General features: G+C 48.8%; 1 protein-coding gene across 2 annotated transcripts; it reads left to right on the forward strand.

Moving 5' to 3' along the window:
- Positions 1 to 319: 319 nt before the first annotated feature.
- ARID5A (AT-rich interaction domain 5A) lies at positions 320 to 19,495 on the forward strand. 2 transcript variants are annotated; one of them, XM_036751659.1, is made up of 7 exons: positions 320 to 477; positions 11,929 to 12,038; positions 13,822 to 13,942; positions 14,200 to 14,252; positions 15,230 to 15,327; positions 17,196 to 17,355; positions 17,631 to 19,495. In XM_036751659.1, the coding sequence occupies exons 1-7, from the start codon at positions 474 to 476 to the stop codon at positions 18,945 to 18,947; spliced, it is 1,863 nt and encodes a 620-aa protein (XP_036607554.1). In that variant the 5' UTR covers positions 320 to 473; the 3' UTR covers positions 18,948 to 19,495. The 2 variants fall into 2 exon arrangements, with proteins under 2 accessions (XP_036607554.1, XP_036607555.1); XM_036751660.1 differs by lacking the exons at positions 13,822 to 13,942; positions 14,200 to 14,252 and having other exon boundaries at positions 391 to 477.
- The last annotated feature ends 1,297 nt before the right edge of the window (positions 19,496 to 20,792 follow it).

A 20,792-nucleotide genomic window follows, 5' to 3' on the forward strand; every position in this document is an offset into this window, starting at 1 on the left:
ATGGCCATTTTTTCATTCCTCCAGCCCTGGAATCCACTTTTCTGAGAATCTCAAAGCATTTCAAGAATTAGGGTCCTAGCTTTGCTGATGGGGAAATTAGGGCACCAAGTGACGATGAGAATTGCACTGCAGGAAGGAGTCCTGGCTCTGGTTCCTTGGTCCTTATTTAAATGAATTTAAAAAGGTAAATGAGTGGGGAAAGGGGAAAGGGAAGCTCGAACTACAACTCCCAGGGTTCTCTGGGGAAGGAGGGTGGGCCTCAGCCCTGAAGGTACAGCTGGACTGGCCAACTAGAGTCCACAAGGCGGGGCCCGTGCCCGGACTCCAGCGCTTGGGGGCGGGGCCTGCCAGCGAGGCTGGCCCGGAGGGTGACTCGTTGCTGGGTCAGTTGCTCTCCGGAGTCGGTGGGTCACATGGAGGTGGAGCGGAGCGGGCACTGAGCTGAGCCGAGAAGAGCCGAACCGACTCCGGTCATGGGTAAGCGGAGCGTCTCCTCTCTCTGAAACACATCACAACTTCCCAGAGGTGACCACAAAGCCTTCTCCCGTCCGGAGTGAGGAAGAGGGAGAAAGTTTTCAATCGAAAAAGTTTGGTGTAACTACACTTTTCATGGGTGTTGGTTTGGGGCGTGGGGAGAGAAACGGACTTTGGGGAGTGTGGAGGTGGAATGTGCCCCCGCTACCACGTGTCCTGTCCTGTTTTTGTAGCCCAGGCGGTGGGGGTGGGCGAGAGACTTCCTTTGATCTGGAGTTGCGTGTGGTGGGGCTTATCGCAGCCTAGATTCTGGGCCACTTTCTCTCGTTACTGGCCCACAGAGCTCTTGGTCCCCCAGGGGTGCCTAGCCAGGGACTGTGCGTTACCCTATTTTTCACCAGGCAGGCACTAGTGAGTGTGTATGTGCGCGCGCGTGTATGTGCGTGCGTCCGTACGCGAGTGTGTGCGGGTGTGCCCCTCCTTTCAAACAAAAGAAAAAAAGAAAGAAAAAATTGGCAGCGAGGGGCTTCCCAGGCATTTGTCTTGAAACTTTTTTTTTGTCTCTCTACTGAAATTTACCAAGTACTGTAAGATTCTGTCATCCCACTTCCTGCTGCGGTTTGAATCTCTAGCTGTTCTCAGCTAATTTGTTGTGACAGCTGTCAGCAACAGTTTCTCTGCCCATTCTACCCCCATCTCTTCTACCCCCCCCCCCCCATCTCTTCTCCCCCTCTCATCTTCCCCCCCACTCCTGCGTCCCCATCCTCTCCTTGTCTTCCTTCTCTCCCCATCCCCCTTCAACCTCTGCCTACTCAGAAATCCCCACCACTCCCCAGGGCACGAGAAGGGTTAAAGGGACTTCTTGCAGGGCGCACGCACGCATGATGCCGTTTCCACTGCAACGGGTCATTTCCTGAAAGTGACTCTGCGTGTGTTTTTTAAGAACTTGCTCAATGCACTTTGAAGAATCCACTGTGCCTTCCTCAGCCAAGAAGTGTGCTGACCTTTTTGGCAATCACCATCTTTTCGCTCTCCGTTCCCTCCCCCTCCCCCCTTTCTCTTTGAAGGCCTGATCATCCCTGGAGAAGAGTTAATGCCCTTTTCACTGCTAGCTTTAACTCACACGCATCCCTGCAAGGCTAAGATGCCGTCGAGGGACCGACCGGGGAGCAAGAGGAGGGAGGAAGGGGGTACGGGGTAGGGAAAAAAAAGGAACAAAGACACACTGAGAGAGGATGTTTTGATTCAAGTTTAAGTTCACCTGAGATTGAGCGATCACTGTTACGGAATCTAAATATACTATCTCTGCTGGCAGGGTCCGGAGCTGTAGCGGAGCCAAGTGGCTGGAACGCCAACTCAGCGCCCGCCGCCGCTGGGGGGCTGGAGGGGAGCAAATTCATTCAGTGCCTCGTCCTTTGGTGGCCCGGGATTGGGGGAGTCCGACAGACTCCGGGAAGGGAGCGCAGGCAGTGGGAGCAGGGGCCCGGGCTGGGTCGGAGAGGGAAGGAAGGAGGGTCGCTCTCCTTCTTTCTCCCCCTTTCCTTTCCCCCTCCGCGTCCGGCCAGGCGCCGGGCTGGCACGGGTTTGCGGCAGTTCTTTGTTTTCTTGTCCCGGCGCCAGAGTTTCCCCAGCAGAGAGGAGCCAAGGGGAGGAGGAGAGGGGCGGGTGGGGTGGGGGGGGGGAGGAGAGCAGCGGGTGGGGGTGGAAGAAGAAGGAGGGCCAGCAGGCGGGCTCAGGGGGTCGTGGCTCGCCAGGCGGCTGCGGAGCCAAAGAACAGGTGCTTCTCTGCCGGGAGACGAAGCCCAACTGGTGGGAACAAAAGCCTTTGTCGCTTGTTTCTGGGCCGCAAGACACTGAGGAATGGGTAGAAGGACGGCTGGGAGAGCTTGGGATGGGGTGGAGTTAGGTGCGTGGGAGTGGGGAAGGAGAGATGCAGCCCCAACACTTCCTGGCTCAGGGGGCTTCGAGCCCTTCCTAACAGAGCAGGAGTTTCATGATCAGAGGCCTCTAGAGAGAATCTTTACTATTTTTATGACAATGACAGGAGCCCATGGGGTTTCTTCATTACCTGTTTTTTCAGATGGGAAACGAGTAATGTTTTACATACACTTTTTTTTAGGAGGCCAGCTTTTGAAAGGTCTAAAGAGAGAATTGCTTGGAGATCCTTACGAAAGTGCACCTTGCTTGCATTAGGGACCCTTGCACTTTGAAGGACAATTGGAGTTGCGGACAGTGACTGTCAGCTACAGTGGGTGGGAGAGATTGGGAAAGACTCCAAAAAAATGTAAAGTTGTAATTTCCTGATTTCAGTATTCCCTCCATCCTTTTCTTTCTGACTTCCTTAACAACCATGTGGCTACCCATCCTTGCCGGTTCTCCCTTCCCCCCCCCCCCCCAACACACACACGGATACACAGAGACACACAAACACAACCTCATGCTCATACCCCCAGCTTCCTTTCCATTCCTCACTATTCTCCACCAGTCAGCTTTTCCCTTTTTAGGGAGTGTATCTGGCGTTGGGTTTTCTTCCCCCTGAGGCTGCTGGGCACTTTACAGCAGCCTGATACTTTGAAGAGAACATTGAATTTGGAGTCAGAGAATCTGCATTGACGTTTTAAACCCCGATTCTCTTCCTATCTCACTTCGTGACCTTAGGTAAAATCACCTCACCTTTCTGCACCTTGGTTCTCTCTTTTGGAAATTGCAGAGGGCTGGAGCAGGTGATTTCAAAGGTCTCTTCCAGCTCAATGATTCTGTGATTCCTGGGCTCCTGCTGGGGGGGGTGTTTAGAGTCCTGTGATGCACTCTCAAGATACCAGGCTCAGCTGTGCACACCCAAAGTGTGTGTGTGGGGGGGAGTGGGAGTCACAATGGGGGGGGGGGGCAGGATGTCAAGTGTTGCCTGTTAGAATTAGCATGGCCCTCCCCTCTCCTGCCCAAGAGGCTGTGGTCATGGGGCAGCCCCAGGAAGGGGACTCCTGCAGGCTTGTCAGGGAGCTGCTAGCCTAAAGAATGTCTTTGTTTTAACTGAGGAGTAGGCCAAGAGGAACTAAAATCAGCAGCCTCTGGGTGCATGGGGGGTGGGGGAGAAGACGGCTGGTATTATTATTGTTATTTATTATCACCATTAGTTTGTCATCACTGACTCAGGGTTTCTAGAGGCTGACTTTTCAAGAAAGGAAGTACCATTTCCTTCCTGTCATCTAAAGGGGAAGAAAAGCTGGGAGGGTCCATTAATTACCAATTAATTTTTCAGATTATTGTCTGCCACTTTAGAAAGCATAGTTGGGTCTCAGGTGAATACTACAAGTATCTTTGATTCTAGGTAGATCCTTTCACAAGCCAGGAAGGACCTTAGACATTGTCTAATCCCACCTCTTTATTTTTTTGGAGAAACTGAGGGTAGGGGAGTGATGAAAAAAATGGTTACCAAAGGTGATGTAAATAGTAAATGGAAAAAGCTAGGTTCAAATGTGTATCTTCTAATTCCAGATCCAGCAGTCTTTCCAACATATCATCTCACTAACTTTGTGCCTTGAGCAAGTCAGTTAACCTCCGGCCTCAGTTTCCTCCTCTGTGAAATGGGCAGTAGTAGTACTTGTACTGCTTATCTCTTAAGGTTATTGTGAGTAAAACTCTACATAAGTCTTTGAAGTGATATGGAGATATGAAAGTCTCTTTTTTAAAAAAAACTCTTGAAAACAGTGTGGTGTAGTGGAGAAAATATAGACCAGAGATCCAGACACCTGGTTCCAAGTTATGGCTCTGTCTCTTTGACCTTGGGACGGTCAGTGGACATCTGTTTATCACTTTCCTTGGAGAGGTTATGAAAAATCAGGTGAATAATGTATATGAAAGCGCAAGTTGTTACTTCCATCTTTACCTCCATCTTTTAGAATCCGTTTCCCATGTTTAGTCAGGTCCTACTCCTTGTGACCCCATTTTGGGTTTTCTTGGCAAAGATACTGGAGTGGTTTGCTCTTTCCTTCTCTAGCTCATTTTACAGATGAGGAACTGAGGCAAACAGGGTTCAGTGACTTGCCCAGGGTCACCCAGCTAAAAAGTTAGGGCATACTTGAACTCAAGTCTTCCTGACACCTGGCTCTGTGCTCTATCCATTGTACCATGTAGCTTCTTTGGAAGGCTTAGATCATATGCCACCTCCTACAGGAAGCCTTTCCTTATCCTCCTGGCTATCAGTGCTTTCTCTCTGAAATTATCATCTTATATACTTATCTGTTTATATGCGTCCCTCCAATAGATCCCAGAGATCAGAAACTGTTTCTGTTTTTTCTTTGTACCCCTAGTGCCCAGCTAACATCATGTCCTGCACGTAGTAGGTACCTTAGTAAGTGCTTATTTGATTCAGCTGGATTATTAAAATTGGAAATGAGGCTTCTAAGACTGGGAAAAGAAGTTCTCTGGTCTTTATTTCTTACCTTCTCCTGTTTGGGTCATTGAAATCCTAGCATGTCAGAGTTTGAAGGCACCATAGAAATCACATAACCCAACTCTTCATTTCACATCACGAAACTGAGAGGCCAAGTGAATGGCTCAGGCTAGTAAAATACAGATTTTTAAGGAGCCATACTTCTTTTCCATCCTAACCTCGAAGATGCATCCCAGCTTCTCATATTCCCTCATATTTCACCTTATTCAAAGTCTTACCCTACTAAGAGGCTGAGGTTCTAGACTGTACATTAAGACTAGTAGGCTCTTTCACTCTTCTCTGCTGTCTGGACCAAGAGTGGTCCTGGGCAAAATTATCAGTAGATGAACAGAGCCCATCTATCCCCATTTTTTGAAATCTCCCCTTCCTATATGACTCAATTCTTCCAGAAAGGCTTCCCTGATGCATTGTTCTCCCCCTCCCTACCACACGCCACCCTCAAACTGGATTTGATCTTCCCCTCACATTCCTCTTAACACTTTTTTCGGGGGTCTAACCTTCGTACTTACCATATTCTAATATCTATCATAGTTATTTAGGTACTTATCTCCCTCATGACATGGAGAGCTTTCTGAGGGCAAGACTTGTTTGATTTTATCTCTGTTGTCCAAGTAACTCTCACAGAGCCTCGTACATAATAGGTTCTTCATAAATGTGTATTAATTTAATTCAGTGCTCTCTCCCACAAATGCTATGAGGCGATTCTCCCTCCCTCTCCTTCCTGCCCCCCAGCCCCCATCCCTAGCCAGCAGGGTGACCCAGTGGATAGAGTGCCTGTCCCAGGAGTCGGGAAGACCTGAGTTCAAATGTGTCCTCTGACCACTTAGTAGCTGTGTGACCCTGGGCAACTCACTTAACTTTTGTCTACCTTAGTCTCCTCAAATGTAAAATGTTGATAATAATAGCGCCTACTTCCCAGGGTTGTTGTGAGGTTTAAATAAGATAGTATTTGTAAAACATGTAGCACCGTGCTTGGCACGTGGTAGCCAACTAATAAATGTTTATCCTTCCCTCTTTCTGTCGATGCTAGGATCTCTCCCTGGACAATATCAAATTCTCCAAACCACATTTTCTATCCTGTCTCTAACTGTTCTTCTACCCTGTCTCCTTTCACCTCCCCCAATAAAAAAAAGAAGCTGCCTGCCTTGTATCATTTCTCCTCAGGACCCTGTTTTCTTTTCCAGGGCAAAAAAAAAAAAAAAAAAAACTGATACAGGGCAAAGGAATCAGTACAACTATGTTAAGGTAACTTGCATTTTATCAAGTGACTTCTGGAGAAAAGCCCCCTAACCCTGACTAATGAACCTGTTACTAATAATTACCGCTGTCCCAAAATAGAAGAGTTTATACTATCACTGCAGGTCTTCAAGCAGAAAGCGAATGAGTTGAACTAGGTGACAGAAAAGGGAATTCCAGTTTAGGAGTGCCCAGCTCTTTAAGCAGATGGGGTTGTTTGAAGGTTACTCTCGGGAGTCCCTCCACTTTCTTTGACTACTATCTTTGAACCTCTGTGGTCGATTTCTTGACCATTGCCCTAAGACCCAGACACTGGCCCATCCCTGGGGGTCCTTTCGCTCTCCATACCCCTGTCCCCTTCTTCCCTGCTAGCCCAAGGAACTCAGAGGAAATTTCTCTTGCTTTCAAGGCCAATAACAACCTTGCTGCACTCCTCAAAATATACTCAATAAGTGGCCAGCTGGCTACTCCTCGAATATCTGGTGGGTCCAGCTCTGGCCTGCTGTTCACTCCAGTGTTGCTCGTAGTTTAGACTTCCCTAGCTGACCTGGGGGCCGGAGACTGCCCGTGCTGAAACTTGGTTGGCCTGGGCTGTGATGTGGCTGAGCTGATGTTTGTGGAAAAGTGAGAAGTATGATTGGAGGATATAGATCCTGGATGTCAGTGACCACTCCGGACAAATGTGGGGGAGGAGGCCAGATTCTTGGAACTACTACATGGTGGGTGGGGGTGGCAGGGGGTTATTATTACTCTAGGAGGAATTCAGGCTCTGTCTGTTCTCACTGAAGGCTTTACATTCTTTGCATGAATGTGACTGTGTGGTAGTGTATGTGTGTGTGTGTGGTGGGGGATGGGAAGAAAGGGGAGAAGAGGGTTGGTGAGGGTGGAAGGAAATTAGATCCAGGGGAAGAGCAGGTATAGATGAGAAGTATTTTGATATCCCTTGTAACCCTTGTCAATTGAGGGTCCTGAGATATTCCTACCCTCCTACCAATGTCTGCAAAGGTCATATCTGGAAAGTCAAGGGAAGAGATTTCTGGCAGCTGTAACCCTTTGTGGGCCAGACTAATTTTACTGTCCTCCATAGCTCTTCTCAGAGTAGTTTAGAGAGTGCAAGAGATCCCCATCTCCTACCCCCCCAACACATACATACACACACACACACACCACACACATATACACATACACACGCATGCACACGCGCTTAGAGCATCCTTAGATGGAACATGTTATTGAAACTAACCTCTTTAGGACTTTGGTCTTAGAAACTTGGAATCAATTCCCTTAAGCCTTAGCTTCAGTGAATCAGAGATACAAGCCCTATCCTGGAAAGGTCCCCACATTATCTTACCTGTAAATGGGGAGATCAGAACTGATGCCCTCTAAGGTGCACCCAGCTTTAAATCTTTGATCTCATGATCCCTGTGCCTTGAGTAAATTCAGCACAGATTATGCAATGGAACCTTAGCCATGTGGGGGGCAGGGAGGAGGGGAAGGAGGTCAGGGCTAGCTACCAAGACTTGGCTCAGACCTCAGACTTTTTTTGGGCCCACTGAGGACTTTACTCAACTTTGGATTCCCATTGTACCTGAACTTAACTTGCTCAGTGCTTAGCACAGTGCCCTGCTCATAGTAGGTGCTAAATAAATTACATTATATTGTGATTTCTCTGTGCTTCATTTCCCCTTCCTGGAAAATGAAGGAACTCTGGAGATTTTTGGAACCATATCTGGTATGTTTGTAAAGACTTTTCTCCCCAACTCAGCAAGTATTTATTAAGCAAGACACTGTGTTAGGTGGTCAGGAGTACAAAGACAAAACAAAACAAAAATGACGGTCCTCAAGGACCTTATGGGCTACATCATTATTATCACTGTCTTTGTCCCCAGGATCTTGAAGCACAGCAATCTAAAGTACATAGTTCTAGGCAGAGCGGAGCTCTTTCTCCCGCATCACAGATGAGGAAATTGAGACACTAAGAATAAGAAGCTGGTGTCTAATGACACAAAGCATCAAATCAGTGGCTGGGAAGAGAAACTGTAACTGGACCCAGGAGAGAATTCTTTTCCTTCTCTAACTCTGGGTGGTGCTGGGGGCTGGGTTCTCTAAGCTTTGGAAAACTGGCCTGCTCACAAACTTTAGGGAACACTTGCTACCTAGTCTAAGGCCGAAGGCAAGATGGGGGTCAGGGAGTGTTGGGAAGACAATGAGGAAAGAGTTCAGATATAAAACCGATAGAAACAGAATGCCAGAGCGGAACAGGGCCTGGAAAAGAGAACTTCCTAAAAATTAAGAGTTTTCTCAAAATAGAATAGGGTGCCTTGGGGAAGTAATGAGCTCCCCATCACTGGAAGTCTTCAAGTAGAGGGTGGATGAACACTCGTTGGGCTGCTGCAGAGGGCCTGTCTGTTCAGGCTATGGGTTGGACTAATTGACTTTTGAAGGCCCTTTGAGGAGTCTGTGATTTGAACAGAAACCCCTTGATTTTTACAGATGAAGAAACTGAGGCTCCAAGAGTGATTACTGAGTGATTACATAATATCACATGACTAGTGAGGCGTAGAGCTACAACATGTACCCAGAGCTACTGATGCCCAGTCCACAGATCATCCCCACATGACTGGGCTAGCTCCGGAGGGAAGTAAATCAGTAATGGAGAAGGAGCAGTGCATCCTTCACCCTGGGCAGGAGAGTCTGATCAGGGTGTTAAATGTTATTTAGCTCTATGGACTGGAACTAAAGGAAGATTTTCCTAAGTGAGTTCATCTACCATCCAGCAGCTGAGGTAACATCCAGGCAGAACTAGTGAACTCTCTTCTGAGTGACTTTAATCCTGCACTCCCATTTTGTTCTCTAAGTGGACAGAACATAGGATATTCGAATTGAAGGATACTTAAAGATCTATCCCAACCCCTTCATTTACACATGGTGGGGGGGAAGGCTAAGAGAGATAAAGTAATTTGCCTAATTAGTGATAGTACCTTTAAGGAGTAGCATGAGCCATATTATACCCATGGGTACCAGGTGGGAGAAGCTAGAGGCTGACTAGTCCCCGTTTAGCTCAGCAATGGCTACTTGGGGAAGGAGGCTGAAGACATTATTGGTGCGTGGGGAGGAGCAGAAAAAAAGGAGCAGCCAACAAGAGGGCCAGAGGCCACATGGAAGGCCCCAGGAGTTCACCAATAGGTAGGCAAGGCACCCAGAGCTTCACAGTCTTTCCTGCTTCACTTCCCAAGGAGCCATTGAGGGATGGATTAGAAATGTGACTTGGTTGAAACTACCTCCAAGTTCAGAAATCAGAAGCCAGGAGTGTTGACACTGGATTCCTCATGAACATTAACTGGGCAGGCAGCAGGGTTGGTCTTACACAGCTCAGGACCTCAGTTTTCCTTTCCCTTTTGAGCCTCTGTACACATTCACTCTTTATTTTGGCATTTCCTCTAGATTTTGCAGAGGTGACTTTTAAAATAGTGATAGCAATTATAGTTATAGTAGTAATATGAAGAATTATGGGCTGAGGTAGAGAGGAGGTTCTCTCTTCAATAGTTCTACCAACATTCTCACCACATGGTGATGTTTCCCTAAAGGATTCATCTTTTGCCCAGTGTGACGTGATGCAGGGCAAGTTCAGGAAATTTCATCGGGGCCAGGAGATCCTGTGGCAAGAACAAACCAAATTGGAATAATTTAGGGATGTAAGTGACAGAAAGGTCAGACTGAAAGGAGAGAGAGAGGAGCTCTGGATGGAGCAGTGGGCAAAAGCATGGAACTTGGAGTCAGGAAGACCTGAGGTCAAATTCGACTCAGAAACTTAACTAGTTGTATGATCCTGGGCTCATACTGTAAAATGGGGATAATAATTACATAATAATTACACCTACTTCGTAGATCCAAGAATCAAACGAGATACCATTTGTCCAGTGTTTTGCAGTCATAAATGCACACACTATTACTATGGGTCCCAGCTCCACTGTCCTCTTACTGTGTGACCTTGGGCAAGTCACCTATTTACGGCGGTAGTTTTATTTCTGCAGCGGTAGCATTCTTGCATCCGTGCAGCTCCTGGCCTAGGTGAGCTCTTCAGACCTCTGTGTATTTGTCTGTAAAATGGCCCTAATAATACTACCCTACCCACCTCCCAGGCTGACCTCAAAGGCCAAATGTGATAGCAGGCACGGCAAAGCCTCGAGAAAATTAACTGCATTCCACGCATCTGCGTAAGCAGACATCACAGCGGACGGAGCGCTGGGCCTGGGGTCAGGAAGACCCCACTTTGAATCTGGCCTCAGACACCTGCTGGCTGTTTGACCTCTGTCTGCCTCCGTTCGCTCCACTGTAAAATGTCCCCAGGGTGGTGAGAATCAAATGAGATGATATTTGTAAAGTGCTGTAGAAATGCTGCTGTGATGCTGACGATAGCACGACATTTCTGTCGCACTTTAAAGCTTGCGTCGTGCCTTACAGATACCTCGTTTGAGCCTCATGAGAGAGGGGTAAGTGCTCCAGATGTTGGTATTCCCAACGGATGAGGAAGCTGAGGGTCAGAGAGCTTTAGTGCTGGCTTATGGTCACATAGCTCTTGATGGTCAGAGGGGGCATTTGAACCCAGATCTTCCAGACTCCTAAGTCATTATGCCATACTTTCTGAGTACAGGGCCAGGCCATTTCTGGGAGGCTCAAGTCTATGTGACTGACTTGGTGTGAGGGTCCCCTGTCCTGAACTCTGCTCAGCCTGTAACCCGCTAACACCCTCAGGACTGGGCAGGTGGTTACTAAAGGAGATGCTGGAATGGGGATTTCCCCTCATTCTACTCCCCACCCCCTAGTTATTGATGCTCTGGCTGTGGGGGCAGGGGTGGGGGTTGAGGTTTAATCCTTTTACACGCTGCGCACTCCGATCCAACTAGAACAGCCTGCTAGCTGTTCCTGTTTTCCACTTCCTTGCCCCTGCATAATCAGGCCCCCTCCTCTGCAATGCACTGCCTTCTTACCTCTGCTTCAAACCACCCTGAACTTTCTTCAAAGCTCAGCTCACATGCCATTTCCTAGATCACGGTTCTTCTGATCCCCCAAGTTATTAGCCATCTTTCTCTGTTGACATTACTTTGTATTAACTTATAGTCTTTGTATTTATCTACTTGTGTACATGACAACCTCCCTCCTTCTTTGTCCCTCCTCCCCAAAAGAACATAAGTTCCTTGAGTGTGGGGACTTTTATGTTTTTGTCTTTCTGCCTATCGCTTTGTATGTAGTAGTCGCTTAAGAAATGTTTGCTGAATGTAATTGAATTCTAGTTACAGTGACTGGGGAAAAGAAGGTTGAGATAGAAGGGTTGATAATAGGGAGGAAGAGAAAGAGGGAGTGGCTTTCGGGTTGGGGGGTTTCATTTAGAGGGACAGTTGGTTTGCAGGTATAGAGAAAGAATGAGAACTTATACCTGGAAGGCCTGGTGAGATGGGCTGGACTAGACAGAGTAATTCTATAGATGTGTGCTTTGGGTATTGAATTTAACATATCTTCAGCTCCTAGAGAACAGATGATAGGATAAGGCGAGGGAGTTAGAAAGAAAAGAAGGCCCTGCTGCACCAGGCCAGGCCTGATCCCAGGGTTATGGAATACCAGGATGACTCAGTGGGAAGCAGCTAGCTTCTTCCTCCTCTGTTCCTCCTGCCCTTTCTCTGGGACCCCCTGAAGATTCCTTCTCACTTTCTCCCCTCTCTCTATTCCTACCTCACCTCTGCTTCATCTCCTACTTCTCCTTGCAGCACCCCCTCTCAAAGGGAAGAGAAAACGGTCAGAAGGGAGTGATCCCCTGGACCAGCCAATATCTCCAAAGCCTGACAGTGAGGAGAGCCAGAGTTCCACAGAACCTGTGGTAAGTTGGGGAGTTAGCTTTGGGAATGGGCCATGATAGGATTGTTGGAAGGCTCCTCTCTGGGATCTCCCTACCCCACTTCTCTGACTCCTGCACTGGAACCTCCACAGCCCACATTCGTGCCCTCAGATCCAGCCTTTGGTCCTTATGACCTTCTTTAATTCCTGTCCCCTGCTTCCCAGATGGCCTAGTAAATTTGGAGTGTCTCACAAAAAAAGGAAACGAGGCCCAAGCAGGTCTTCTACTTCTGTGATGGCCCTGGGCAAGGGCAGAAGGATCAGCCCCATCTTGGCACCCACTTTCTTTGGTGCCTTTCAGAAGCAGGAACAGATCAGAGGACAAAGCTAGTCTCTCTCTAGCAGACCTGAGCCTATAGTGCTACTGCCCAGGGACCTCTCTGGAAGATCACTTCTCTCCATCTGGCCCCATCCAACTGCTGCTGTGGGATCCCCTGGATTTTTCCTTGCACCTAAGACCAAAGTGGAGCAGGAGAGCACATATCCAGGGCGTCTCTGAAGCCAGGATCATAGCTGAGCCTCTGGAGAAGAATGGCCAACTCCCTGAGTTGCTGGCTCTGGCCAGGACCCTGGCTGCTCAACAAGCAGGCAGAAGCAGGGCAGTGATGAACATCAGCAGAAATATCCCCTCGGGGAAAGGAAACTGAAAGTCCTGCAAGTCTGATAGAAATATGTCAGCAGAAAACCAGAAATGAAGTTTGCCTCCAGGAAGTCATCAGGGCTGGCCTGGCCAGGTTAGGAGGGTTGGCCACAGCCAAGGCCTACGTATCCAGGGGAGGTGTCAGCTTGGGTGTAGGAAGGACTAGGGTGAAGGAAAGATGGTGGATGTGCTGTGACCTCACCTGTCAGGAACAGACTATATGGATCCTCCTTGGGCCTAGGCACTATGTTGATGAAATCTGGAATTGGCCTTTCCCATCATCTCTTCACCAATGACCCTACAAGTGGAGAAGGCAGCTCAGACTTCCAGAAGCAAACATGAGATGGAGCCTCAGGCATTCCCTGGAGTCTGCTGAACAAAAGCTTCCCATGGCCTGATGGGCACACATACTCCAAAGAAGTCTCCTGTTTTACTCTTAAACCAATTTTCCCTTCCAAGTGCAGAACTAGAGAGCCTCAGCCAAGTCTTTTGAACCATCCATGGGAATGATGGGTGCCCACAGCAAGGCTGTGTGTGCATCCTCCTCAGTCCCCACCTCAGCTAGAGAAAGGTATTTGCCAACTGGGGAAATGGTTAGTCAACCCATCTTTCATAGGCAGCAAGGTTCCCTAAGGGATTGACCTCAGCCAGAATGTTTTCTTTCTTTCTTGCTTGCTTGGACCATGTCACAGGGTCACCATTTCTGTAAGAGGCTTTTGGAGATGTCCCTGTTTAGGTTTCTTCCATACGTCAAAGTCTTGGTTCTTAATGCCTGATCCCTGGCCTTCCCACCCTAGAAATGGGAACCTCAGCAAGGCACACCTTTCTTTCTCTCACTAACGTTCCCATAATATAGGAAAAGAGTCTGTTGTGGGCTTTCTCCATTGAATATGTCTCTGGAGGCCCCAAACTCTTGTAGTTTTCCATTTATCTCCCTGACCAGAGGTAAAGGGAATTAGCAGCTTCACACCTGAGATGAGAAACAGAAAGGAAACATTAAAAGTCAGTCTCTTCTCCCTTGTGCCACCCTCCATCCCCCATGATCTACTGAACTTGGGGCTCTGCCTGGCAGGCTTCCATTGGAGGACAAGTCACCCCATCCCGACACCTCCTGTTCTTTCTCCAGGAGTCCCCAGAAGCAAGCGGGGAGCGGGAGCAGGAGCAGGCCTTCCTGGTCAGCCTCTACAAGTTCATGAAGGAGCGACACACGCCCATCGAGAGGGTGCCCCATCTTGGCTTCAAGCAGAGTGCGTCCCTGGGCCAGAAAGGGAGGGTGGGAAGTAGCGGGAAAATCCCTGGGTGTGGGGGAGCTCCTGGGCACTAGACAAGCTCAAAGGCCTGGGCACACACAAGCCCCTGAGCTGGGTAGGGACTGAATCTGAACTGGGTCAATTCTCTGGCTCCCAATAACTGCTCTTGGGGGTGATGGGTAAGGGCCGAAGAATACCCCTTGTTCCCCTAGCAAGACTCTGACCCCTTGGGCATATCCCTCTGTTCTGTCCAGTTAACCTGTGGAAGATCTACAAGGCTGTGGAGAAACTTGGAGCCTATGAGTTGGTAAGGAAGGAGCCTTCCTGGGTGGGTCTCCTTGCAGGTCTTTCCATCCCATTCCCAACAAAAACATATTTCTTAGAGCCTGTTTTGGGGGGAGGAAAAGAGGACATGGAACCTGTTGCTAGCTCTGCTTTCCAACCCAGATCTTTCAAAAAAAAAATCACAGTGGACATCCCTGCTGGAACCTGGGAGTGGGAAGAAAGGGAAGTAGGGATGAAAAGAGAGACTAGGGAGGAAAATATTTCCGTCTGTTTCCTGGGGTGGAGAAAGGCCAACTCAAATGGCTCCATTTTTGCCCAGGATTGAGGGGTGGAGTGGGGGGAGAGGCAGTCTTCAGCAGGCAGGTTCTTAGAACCTGAATCCTTGCTTTGTTCATCCTGAGGGGCCTGAGGCATGCTGGGTAGGCAACAGCTTGACTTATCCACTGACACTTTGCTGGCCAAAGCAGCTTTTTCCTCCATTCCCCCATCTGTTCCTTCTCTCCCCATGCCCAAGAAAGTTGCTTGTGTCAGCACTGCGGTTGGCTCCTCTGAGAGGGGAGCATGGACTGGCTAGGGCCACAGCTAACCCTCTTCTGCTGGAGAAATAGGCTGCTATATCAGCAGTTTTTCCATTAAAACCGAGAGTGGACAGAATCCATCCTGCCTTTGACCTGTGTTTGGACGGGCAAGGCAAAAGCCAGTTGATGTAATAAGCCCTTGCCGATAGCTGGGGCCCTCTCTGCCCTCTATTCCACAGTCACTCCAGTCCTCTGAGTGCTTGGGTGGAGGGAGATGAAGAAGGTGCCTGATTTGTTGCAAATTCCAAAGGGGCGCTAGGTTGAGAGATTAGCCACAAAGCTCATACCGGCTCTTATCCACCAATAGAGTAGAATCCTACCCCCCAGCAGGAGAGTTCCCATTACTCTAGTGGGTACCTACCTGCCCATTAGGGAGCATGGTCTTCTATGGGTCCCCTTCACTCCCTTCCCCTTGTTTCAGGTGACTGGGCGCCGCCTCTGGAAGAATGTCTATGATGAACTGGGCGGAAGCCCTGGCAGTACCAGTGCAGCTACCTGTACCCGCCGGCACTATGAGAGGTACCCACAGTCACATTGGCCAAGAATTGGCACCCTCAAAACAATTCTAAGCCCCAAATCCTGGCCTGCTGGTCTGTGGTTGGGGAATTTGTCACTCAACAGTAAGAGAGACTGAGCTTAGAAATGCTCACAGAAGGGCCCTCTTCATATCACCCTTATGGGAGGGAGAGGGGTTTCAAGAGAAGTAGAAGACACACTATTTTAGTTTTTAACACATGGTGCTCCAGTTTGGGGTGGTGTTCCACTAATGCCCCTTAGACAACCAATTCAATTCGCTAAGTATTTATGAAGCGCTCCCTGTGGGTTCAACGCTTAGCCAAGGGCTTCAAGGGATCCATGAGAAATACAGGACACAGTCCCTGCCCTCCATCAGTCAAGCCATTAAAAATAAAAGCCCTAGAACTTCTTGAACTCACTGTGCTACATGAGAGAGACAGGATGCCTGCCCCTGCGACCTTACATTTATATATAGCACTTTACTGTTACCAAGCACTTGGTAAGCTTTTCCACACATGATAATATTCTTAACAGCCCTGTGAGGTGGGCTGTGCAGACATCTCCATTCACTCTCTCTTCATGTCAGACTGGCCTGCTAGACCCTCTTGCTTCCCAGTCTGCGCCTTGCCATGTGTCTAGAATGTATTTCATCCTCGCATGGACCTCATGGAATCCCTAGCTCCTTTTACAGTATGGCTCAGGTGCCAGCTCCTGCATATTACCATCTCCTGAGCCCCTCCAGGTGTTAGCAAGTGCCTCTACTAAGTCATTCCAGTGTTTGCTCTCTGTGTTGATGGAGGAAATGTCTGCCCTAACAAAAATCACAGATCCTTGGAATACTGAAGCTTCTGCAGGGTTCTGCGCTATCTTCTTACCACCCACACCGAGCTGCCCTTGAGGGGGGTACAGTCAAGTGAGGGAGATAAGACATAAAGATCCAGATATAATAATACACAACTGTGTATTATTAAGTCTCTATGTGTGAAGCTCTGTGCTAGATATTAGGTACACCCATTTTCCTGCTCTCAAGGGGGTTTACAGTCTAATGAAAGGAAGAGCAGGTATGAGGGGGACAAAGAAGTTAGAGCGCAATGAAAAACCTGAAGAAGTGATCATTTTTACCTGGGAGGGTCAGGGAAGGCTTCATGGAAGAGGTGGCATTACTTAGACTTTAAAGAAAGTGAAGGACTAATAGATTACATAATTTTAAATCTAATATTCTAGATTCCGATGGATTTGGTGACGTTGTTGGGGAGGAGTGGAAAGGGAGCGAGAAATGGAGTGGTGCAAAAGACAGTATTCATTGAGTGTCAAATGAGCAGTAGAGGCAGAAAGTCCTCCAGGAGCTCAGAGAGAGAGGAACCACTCTGAATCAGCTAGGTGGCCCAGTGGGTAAGAGTGCTGGACCTGGATTAAGAAAAGCCTGAGTTCAAATCCTCACCTGTGTTCGAGCACTCACTAGTCTTGTGACTCTGGGCAAATCACTTAACTGCTATCTGCCTCAGTTTCCTCATCTGTAAAATGAGTGTCCACTTCCCAAGGTGGTTGTGAGGATGAATGAGATATTTGTCACGTGCTTCGAAAACCTTAAAGTGCTTTAGAAATGCTAGCTATTTTTTGTGATGAGCTAAGACAGAGGAGGCTTCCTGGAAGAGGCAGGCCTGAAGCTCAAGGTCCCTGGAGGAGCTTCTAATTTCATTGGGAAATAAAGACTTGTAGATAAGATAATCCACCGCTGAGTTTCTGAGTAAGCAGACTAAGCAGTGAGGGAGGGCTCCAACAGGTTGGGGGAAAGAGAGAGGAGCAGGGTGGGTCTTGACTGGCTGTTTGACAATCTGTAGACATCTCCACATTTCCACCCCCCACCCCAGGCTGGTCCTTCCCTATGTGCGACACTTAAAGGGAGAAGATGATAAGCCACTGCCCCCCACCAAACCTCGGAAACAATACAAGGTCTCCAAGGAGCCCAAGGGGGATGAAGCTGTAGTGGAGAAGCCAAAGAAAGCCAAGGAGGAAAGGAGTGGGGGCCAGGTAAGACCCATGAAAAGGCCCTTTGCCATTTTCTGCTTTGCCACTCACCCTTTCCTTCATTTACACCATTTCCTGGCCCTAGATTAGGGGCATCCGTAACCTTCTTCTGCTGTGGTGAGAGGCCTAGGGCCCACATCCACTACCATCCATATCTAGGGCATGCTTTCTCCTGCCACTACCACTTAAAGCCATACCATTCTAGTGGGCAGTCTTTTGGTTGGGGGGGACTGTGGGCTTCTTCTCCAACCCTAACCACTGGTTTGTTTTGGTTCCAGATTGTAGCTGATAAAACAAAGCCAGAAACAACCTCTTCAACTCGGCTTCCAGGCCAGGAGGAGCCGGAGACCAGCACCAGGCCCCCTGGTCCTTCCCTAGGGATGGCCACTCTGCCCTTCCCAGGAGGACCAGAGGCACCTGGGGGCTGTGCTGAGGCTTACAAACGCCTCCTCTCTAGCTTCTACTGCAAAGGAACCCATGGCATCATGTCCCCATTGGCCAAGAAGAAGCTCCTGGCCCAGGTGAGCAAGGCTGAGGCCTTGCAATGCCATGATGAGGCCTGTGACCACAGGCTGAGTGGTTCAGAAGCAGGTCCAACACGACCCTCAGTCATTTACCCAACAGAAGGGCCAAAGAGTCCAGGCCTTCAAGAGGAAAGCCCCCGGGAACCTCCTTGCTTGCTCCATCGTCTGGCTAGCCCTGAAGAACCCCTAAAAACAGCTCACAGTCCCAAGGAGGATGTTCAACCAGGGGGGAATGACAGGGGCCCAGCCCAGCCCCATCTTTCGACTCCAATCTTCACTGGCTGCTTCCATGCTTACCCTGCAGAGGTGCTGAAACCAGTTAGCCGGCATCCACATGACTTCTTTCCCAGCTCTAAGGATGAGGCTGAAGCTGGCTCGCCCTTCAGGCCCCCAGGGAAAGAAGGGGGGAAGCTTGAGAGCCAGCCGCAGCTCTTGTGGGGCGGGGATGCCAGCCACCCCTCAGCATTCCACAAAGGTGGGGCAGGGAAGAACAGCCCTTACCCCAGGCCCAAAGCCTGCTGGGTGCCCCCTATGGCTAAAGCCACTTCTAAGGGGCCTTCAACACCCCCCGCTTTTCCCAGCAGTCCAAGCCCTGGCTCTGGCTCTGGCTCTCGCAACAAGCGGAGCTTAGAGGAAGAAAGCTTTGCTCTTGGCAAAAAGCTGAGGGCTGTGTCACCCTTCCTCAAGGAGGTAGAATCCAAAGACTCTGGAGTGAAGCCTCCTGGGCCCAACCTGGGCTTTCCACACCTGTTGGGTCCAACCCTTGGGCCTCCACCCCAGGAGGCCTACAAGGGGACCATGGTGCGTTTCCCCCTAAATTTCGCCAATATGTCTGACCCCTTGAAAGGTCAAGCCTCACTCCCCTTTAGTCCCTTGGTCATCCCAGCTTTCCCTGCCCACTTCCTCACCACTTCGACCCCATCCCCCATGGCAGCGGGCCTGGTGCACTACCCTCCTACGTCCTTTGATGGGTCTCTCCGCCACAGACTCTACCCAGTCTCCACGTGGCACATGCAGCCAACATACCAAGCCCCTCACCTCTCCTCCTTCCACCTCAACACCAAGCTGTAGGCAGGGCCTTGTGCATGAGCAGGCTTTTTCTTTTCCTTTCTTTTCATACTGTTGAGCATCTGAGCACTCCCAGATATAGGCTGAGCCTCCAGGCACTTCCTAGGCTGCTGGCCAGGGGCAGCTGTGCTGCACATCACTCCAAAAATATATCTCCATCCCATGTTGAGTCTGTATATGAGGTGGACTGTTTAAAAAAAACTATGGGTGTATTCTCTGAGAGGACTTGTGAGGCAATCAGCCCCAAGCCAGAGACCAAGGAACTGCAAAATTGGCTGAGCTGTGATAAGAGCCTGCACACAGCAGGTGCAGATCATCTGGATCTTGCCCACATCTGCATCAAATGGCTTCTTAGTGTGATAACAGGGACAGTAGAAACGATGCATTTGAGTTTCTCTTTGTCATCGAGTCCATCCTGACTCTATCTGAAGTGTTGACCAAGAAGGGTCTAAGAGATTCTGGAATCCCACTGGCATGAGGGGGAATTGGTTTGAACCATCTGGATTAAAACAATACAAAAACCCAATAAAAACACCTCTGCTTGCTCTCAATTTCCATGGAACCAGGGACTGTGCTTTGGTGGTGGTTTCTTGCCGGGTCAGCCAAGGGAACTAGGGGGTTGGATACACTCGGCACTTCCTACCACTTTGGAAAACTTCCCCCTCTCTAACCCGAACAATTCTGGCTTGTTCAAAAACAAAAGCTTAGCCTTGTGGGGAGGAGGAAAGGATAACTCCCCTTAACTGTTGGTGGCTAACCAACTTTACTCTAGGGCTGGTGTAGCAGGCATTTCCAAGCCAGAGACTGCGAGGCCTTTTGGGTGAGGAGCAGAGAGCCAGAACTGGTTTGCACTGGATACTGGAGGAGAGATTTATAGACTCCTCTTCAGCAAGTTTATAGAAGCTGAGTGGTCAGGCACAGAAACCCCCCCTGAAGGAAGTAAGGAAGCATCATACAAATGTCAGCTGTTTGTCTTAGCCAGGCATCTGACAGTCTCCTGAGCTGTCTGAGTGGAAATGGTGGGGAGGCAGTTTTGGAACTGGTTGAATACAGAACCTGGAAATCAAGATGGTTGGGTTTGAGTCCCAGCTGTGTGACTTTGGGGAAACTCCTTTTCTTCTCTGATCCTGTTTATCTCTGAAATGAAAAGGTTGGACTGGATCCCTAAAGTCTCCCAACAACCTATGAAAATCTCTAAGACTGGACTCAGAGGGAAGAGGTCAGTGTCAACCTGGGGAGAGGTTTCTAGTGGCATGATCTGCCACGGCCTTACTCCGTTCAACATTTTTCTTTAAATCAGTGACTTGAATGAAGCTGGAGGTAGAGTGCTTATCAAATGTGCAGGAAGCATGATAGTTAAAATGTGGGGTAATAAGATCAAGATCCAAATAAAGTAAATATGAAATTTAACTAAGGACAGATGTAAAGTTCTACACTTGAGTTCAAGACATCAGCAGCACAAACTAGATGATGAGGGAGATGGCGCTAAAAAAGTTTGTGCGAAAAGGCCTTGGGGATTTAAATGAGACGACAAACTCAGTAGGTGTTAATTGTGGGACATGGCATCAAAAATACCAGTGTAATGCTGGATTGCACTAATACAATCATAACCCCTCAGCACTGAAAGGGACCTCAGAGGCCATCAAGCCCAAACCACATGTGAATGGAAATCCTATCTACATTACTCTCAGCAAGATCCTTCTAAACACCTTGAGGAAGCAGCATGGTGGGTAGTAAAGTTTATCGTTGAGTTGTTTTTCAGTCATTTCCTACCCTTTGTGACTCCGTTTTGGATTTTCTTGGCAGAGATAACTGGAGTGGTTTATCATTTCCTTCTCATTTTACAGA

Source organism: Trichosurus vulpecula, chromosome 3, assembly GCF_011100635.1.
Source record: "Trichosurus vulpecula isolate mTriVul1 chromosome 3, mTriVul1.pri, whole genome shotgun sequence".
Lineage (NCBI taxonomy): Eukaryota > Metazoa > Chordata > Mammalia > Diprotodontia > Phalangeridae > Trichosurus > Trichosurus vulpecula.

What these genes read in the sequence shown, in the direction of transcription:
- ARID5A (XM_036751659.1), top strand. An exon ending in ACCCGCCGGCACTATGAGAG is followed by an intron (nt 15,328 to 17,195) that starts GTACCCACAGTC and finishes CCCCCACCCCAG; the next exon opens with GCTGGTCCTTCCCTATGTGC. An exon ending in AGGAAAGGAGTGGGGGCCAG is followed by an intron (nt 17,356 to 17,630) that starts GTAAGACCCATG and finishes TTTTGGTTCCAG; the next exon opens with ATTGTAGCTGATAAAACAAA.